Source organism: Juglans regia, chromosome 15 (genome assembly GCF_001411555.2).
Source record: "Juglans regia cultivar Chandler chromosome 15, Walnut 2.0, whole genome shotgun sequence".
NCBI classification, from domain to species: Eukaryota; Viridiplantae; Streptophyta; class Magnoliopsida; order Fagales; family Juglandaceae; genus Juglans; species Juglans regia.
Genome location: NC_049915.1, coordinates 1,104,165 through 1,110,628, shown reverse-complemented (window position 1 = coordinate 1,110,628; position 6,464 = coordinate 1,104,165). Strand labels below are relative to the sequence as shown.

Genomic DNA, 6,464 nt, shown 5'->3' with positions numbered 1-6,464 from the left:
CACATGAATGGCCAGCTGATGATGATCTTGGAATTATTAATTAGTTGTTTTCATCTCTATGCATTGAATCATTTAAGTTAAAAACAAAATATTAGAAAAAAATTATAATTAATATGTAATTTGCTGTATATATATATAAAATATAACAGTGACAAAGAGATTTAATAAAAATAATTTTATATTCTAATATATCACATCATGTTATATCAATTTATATGTTTATTTTTATAAGATGAGATCTCTAATTTATAGTTAAAATATTTCTCATATATATATTAATTACCTAGCTTGGGAAATCTTCGATCGATCCTTGATAAATATTAATTACTACTTCTAATTAATGGACTCCTTGTAATTTTTACTCTGACATAAACAATCATTTCTTTATCATAATTTTACAACCCTCGGATAAGGATGAATTATACATGATTGGCGTATACGACTTTTAGCTTAGCCATAATATTAATGGCAGCATACTTATCCGTACGAATAAGTTAATATATCTCTCTCTCTTTTTTTTAATAAATTAATCTATCCATATATATATATATATTCATTCAACAAAAAGGGATATATAAGAAGTTTAATATTATTGAATGACGAATATTTATGCATAATATCCAATTGATCGGTTAGGTCCCACTCATTGCATTATAGCTCGGGTTGCCCCCTCCAATCTTAGTCTTTCACCCCCATAATTGAGTCGATGAAAATGCACAAACTAATGCTTCTGATGATCATGATCATAATCAACCTTCCTTTCTTAACTAAACTACTTTCCCTCGATTGAACCACTTTGATCGATGTAGTATATATATCAAATTATAAAGTTAGTTTTATTATAAAATAAATCTAACGGATCACATTAATATACGTCAGTTTGTGAGTTTACTTTTATGAAATTTCTTTATCATGACCTGATTTGTAGCACTTCTCTCTATCTCTAATATATATATATATATATATTAATATTTTTCTTTCATAAAGTCCACCACATTGAAGCACGTTGTGGGGTCAGCTTGCATGTTCTTGGAGTATGATCAATTAATTTAAGTACAAATTTAGGTAAGTGTCATTAATTTACCAAATTATAAAGATAAGCACCGAAATAACAAGAAAAGCTGGCCACTTAATTTCATGAGCAACCAAATTATGGTGGATATATCGCCATGAGGGAGTATATATATATAAATTAATTTAATTAATTAGCATGCATGCATGGCATGGCATGAAATGTAGCAATCAAATCAATTATGCCGCCCCGGAATATGAAAACTAAGTGGAAAGCAATATATTGAACAGTACACCAACAACAGCAACTCACAATTAGAAGCTACCACGGGGCACGGCTGGCTATGGTCCCCGAATGAATTAATCTCAAATAATTACAAGAAAAAAATCATCAAAAATTATATATATATAAGACCTTAGCCAACGGAATTTTCATTCCCATTTATTACGGTAGCTAGGTCACAACCTAACTGAATAATTGGTCGATCGCTACTAGTTCAGTTCATAAATGGTAGCTCGACCTTCATCTAACTATATTGTTACATAAGAAATGATATTAATTTTCTGTACTATGGTGTGCAAGTGGTTCTACGCGATACTTTTTTTAGAAAAGATAGGTAAACTTGAGAGTACTTATATAGAAAAAATATTATTTTTAATAGTACGTAGATCCTACTTTTTTTTTAAAGAGAGTGCACAGATTTATATATCTTAAGGTTTGCTTGGATTGAGAGAGTCTCTCATCTCATCTCATCATTATAAATTTTCTAAATTTTCACACAAAATATAATAAACAATTTAATTTTTTCATATTTCAAAACATAAATAATATTATAATAATATTTTATTTAAATTTCATCTCATTTCAGTTTACTATATCTAAATCTTTCAACAAAACTGTATATATATATATAGTATTACTCGAGATAAATTACCATAAGTACATGACTTAGAAATTAAGGTTTAGAATTTTGATGCAGCATTTATGTTGATTGGGAGGGTCTATTCATAGAGCATATAAACGAAGCTCAAATGAAAAAAAAAAGGGGAAGAAGTAAATATTTTAAACAATGAAGAAAAAGAATCCCATATTAATGCTGATGACCTGATATTCCAATAAAATAGTAGCAAGATTAGCTTGCATGTGGATAGAGGTCAATGGCCTTCATGTTAGGGGTAGCCAACGGCCACTGAAATCCAAAACTCACCCTAAAAGCAAAGCTGGCCTACAAATGGGCCAACTTATTATCCCCCATCGTCGCTATCTGCAGCTGTTGCCACTGCTACTGATCATAAGATTTCCATTACCCTAAATATAATGTCCTCCCTTCCAAGCAGTACTGCTGTTTTCACTGATGTGATGATGCATATAAGAGAACCCAAGCGAGTATTTTGGTGTTCTTTTTCCCAGCCAACAAAAAAGAGAACAACTATAGCGTCTGAAGATTCCATAACTAAGATATTATAGAGAGAGAGAGAGAGAGAGAGAGAGAGAGAGAGTTTTGATTTCTCTGTATTTCTTTTCTTTGTTCTCATTTTTTAAAAATTATTTATCTTCCTCCCTGAGATCGACAGGCAGATCCCACCCAAATAAACAAAGAAAATCACCCACATGCCTGTCTTCATTAAACCCTCGCGACTTCAGTACTCGCTCTTGTGATATTATTCTTTTTTGCAGCTTTAATCCGTGGAGATCGGTTCCATGTCAGGAGATTCAGGTGTTTTGGCAATCTCTGTTGACGGTGACGTGGTGGCCGCCGGAGCTGATCATGGCAATATTAGGACAGATCACGTTGTTGGGTGTAATATTATTTCAGGTGATCATCATGATCACGATAACGGCGGAGGTGATGATCATGAGACCGGTGATATTAAAGCTAACGGCGGTGGAAACCGATGGCCTCGCCAAGAAACTTTGGCACTCTTGAAGATACGTTCTGATATGGATGCTGTGTTTCGTGGCACAAATCTTAAAGGTCCACTATGGCAAGAGGTTGCAAGGTGATTTGATTTCCTATACTATGGTTTGATCTGTTGAAAATTATATATGCAGTTTTAGATCCAGAATTATTTTCCACTGAATTATGTTCTTTTTTTTTTTTTTTTTTGTGTGTGGGCTTAATTTTCTGAGTCATTCACGACATAATTTACTGGGACATGCATTCGCTGGTCTCCTTGAATTTTCATTGCTGATTTTTTTAAATTAATTTACATGAAAATTCGATATCCACAAGTTTTGGGTTTGGTGCTTATGTTTCCTACTTCTTAGATAAATTAGACAAACACGTAACCCCACATGACATGATCAAAACCAGTGGTTTCAAGTTTATAATTCTCTGCTTAATTGTTCTCATGTGCTTATAATTCTATCTAAGTGGAAATTAAATGAGTTTGCTATATATAGTTTCAAGAATAAGATAAATTATTTACAATTAATCTCCATTAATGGTGATCATGATTCTTCTTATTCTTACTGATCTCATCTTCTAGGGTCGGCTTTCTTCCTTTATGTCCTCCTTCTTTTACATATATAGTTTTTGGTAATAAATAGTCTTCATTTTTATCCAACACGTAAATCAATGCAGCTTTGTTCAAAAAATTAGTAATCTTTCCAAGGGACATGAGAAACATATATATTATGGATGTTTTTTTCTTGGCAAATGTTGTTTTCAGGAAACTAGCAGAGCTTGGTTATAATCGAAGCGCCAAGAAATGCAAGGAGAAGTTTGAGAATGTCTACAAGTACCACAAAAGAACAAAAGAAGGTCGAATCGAGAAGTCAGAAGGAAAGACATATCGGTTTTTTGATCAATTACAAGCGTTCGAGAGTACTCATGTCCGACAGCCTAAACCTCAGGCTATCTCTATAGCAGTGAGTACTCCGGCAGGACTTCCGGCTTGGACTAGTACTATGATCAGCAGTACTCCAAATGTCTCTCATATCAGTACTGTTCCATTAACAGCAAACCCTATATTCATATCCCAGAATGCTGTCACTCCAATATCAAACTCTCCAATTTCCCCAATACCAGCAAAAGTTCCTGTAATTTCTTCAGCACAAACAGACAACCCAAGACATGTTTTGCAAGGCACCAACATGCAGTCCGGAAATCTTTTCTCCAGTACTTCGACCTCGTCTTCAACGGCGTCAGATCAAGAACTCATGAAAGGAAGATACAAGAGAAAGAGGAAATGGAAGTACTTTTTCCAGAGGCTCGCAAAGGAGGTGATAAAGAAGCAAGAGAAGCTACAGCAGGAATTCTTGGAAACCATCGAGAAGCATGAAAATGAACGAATGGTTCGAGAAGAAGCTTGGAGGATGCAAGAAATGGCAAGAATTAACAGAGAACACGAAATCTTAGTACAAGAACGATCCACGGCAGCAGAAAAGGACGCAGCAGTCATCGCATTCTTGCAAAAGATATCCGGACAACATCACCCAACACAAGCACATGACAAAAATATTACCACAGGACTGCTGTCACTGCCAATGTCTCGGCAACCGCTGCCACCTCCACTGTCGGTGAACAGTTCCGATATTCATAAAACGAATAGCATTGAGAATAATTCTCTTACACCGGATAAGAGTTCTTCTAGATGGCCAAAAACTGAAATTCAAGCTCTGATAAGGCTTCGGACAGGTCTCGATCTGAAGTATCATGAAAGTGGGCCAAAAGCACCCATGTGGGGGGATATCTCGGCAGGCATGCGCAGGCTTGGATACAACCGGAGTGCGAAGAGATGCAAGGAGAAATGGGAAAACATTAACAAGTACTTCAAGAAGGTGAAGGATAGCAGCGTGAAACGGCGCGAGGATTCAAAAACGTGCCCGTACTTCCACGAGCTGGATGCCCTATACAAAGAGAAGAAGAACAAGATCCATAGCTCGAGCAGTCCTGTAAATGATGTGAAACCCAATAGCCTAATGGAGCCATTGATGGTGGAACCAGTGCGGCAGTGCCGGCCTCTACAAGAAGACAATTACCATCCACAGACGGCGGCAATAATGGGGGTTATCGATCGTACGGAAAATGGTGAAAAAAATTATGATGAAGAAGACAATAAAGTGGCGGATAGTGATCAGGAAGAAGATGATCATGGCGACGGTTATGAGATGGTAATAAACAAACCTTCTTTAATCGAAAATGTTGAATGAGACAAGCTGATACGGAAGCTTCTTAATTATTAAAGCGAATCAAGTGCTTTGTTGCGTCATTATAGATATAGAAAAAATCTAAATGCTTTGAAAAAGAGTTATTAATTTCCCGAGTTCAATTCACAATGATTATCTCCTGTTATATATTTTCAGTTTTGAGTCTGAATATTGGGATATATAGCATGACCGTGTATTTAATATGAATTTGTGGTATTTAAGTTGTTAATATTTGCAAAATTAATTAAATAAGTAATAATATTTTCCTATTTACTTAGAATCTGGGGGCATCAAATAAAGGACGAGTTGGTTTGGTTACACAAAATTAAATTATCTGATTTAATCTCATTTCATATAATCATTACAACTTTTTAAAACTTCTATACAAAATATAATAAACAATTCAACTTTTTCAAATTCTAAAACAAAGATAATATTATAAAAATATTTTATTTAACTTTCAACAAAATATCTCATCTCATCTTATCTGAATAGTATAACCAAATAAACCCTAAATAGTAGTCATTTTGTTTTTGCAACCGTAAAAACTTTTGCAAATATAAATAAATAAAAGAGAGTTGTAAGAAGCAATAAATTTAAATATACTTGGAAATTAAAAAAAAAAAAATCAACCAAAGTGGTTCTTTGCCCACATCTCAGTCTCATGAACAGCCCTGCTGCCCCAGTACTAGTGGCCGGAGTGAAAGTCATGATCAGTACTAGTTATTTGATTTAAACTGTGTTTAAATGTTGAGTTAAACTCAGTTGAGTTGAGTTTTTTATGAATAATAGTGAATTGAATAGTGGAAGGAGTTAATGTGTGTTTGAATGTTAAGATGAGTTTAATACTTTTTATGAAAAATTAAAAAAGGTTACGGGTCCCACGTAGAAAGATGTTTTAAGTTAAAAAAAATTATGGGTCCCACATGTAATAAGGTTTTGAGTTGGGGATAAGTTTAGTAATTTGAGAATTGGATATTTGGATGTTAAACTCAGCTTAAAGTTAGACTGAACTCAGTTTAGAAACTAAATATAGCCTAACACTTGAATACTCTTAGTTCATAACCACGTATTATAATTTACAAATTAAAAAACACAAAATGAAGAACAAAATATATTAAAAATTAAAAGCAATAAAATTAAATAAAGGATTTTAAAATCTAAAAACTAAAAATGTTAAAATGACTTAAATTTAAAAAAGTTTGTTTGACAAATTTTTAAATAAAAGTTTTTAAAATGAAAACTAAGAAATTCTTTTTAAAAACAAGTAACTGAAAATTAGGAAATAAATTAAACAATA

At 33.4% G+C, this 6,464-nt stretch overlaps 1 protein-coding gene across 1 annotated transcript; it reads left to right on the top strand.

Annotated features, from left to right (window-relative positions):
• Positions 1 to 2,257: 2,257 nt before the first annotated feature.
• LOC109013862 (trihelix transcription factor GT-2-like) lies at positions 2,258 to 5,388 on the top strand. The gene is made up of 2 exons (XM_018996090.2): positions 2,258 to 3,012; positions 3,685 to 5,388. The coding sequence occupies exons 1-2, from the start codon at positions 2,714 to 2,716 to the stop codon at positions 5,165 to 5,167; spliced, it is 1,782 nt and encodes a 593-aa protein (XP_018851635.2). The 5' UTR covers positions 2,258 to 2,713; the 3' UTR covers positions 5,168 to 5,388.
• Positions 5,389 to 6,464: the final 1,076 nt, after the last annotated feature.

Bases quoted from the DNA above. Each gene is read 5' to 3' on its own strand.
- LOC109013862 (XM_018996090.2), top strand. From the start codon at position 2,714: ATGTCAGGAGATTCAGGTGTTTTGGCAATCTCTGTTGACGGTGACGTG. The intron at 3,013-3,684 runs GTGATTTGATTT...TGTTGTTTTCAG, and splicing joins CTATGGCAAGAGGTTGCAAG to GAAACTAGCAGAGCTTGGTT.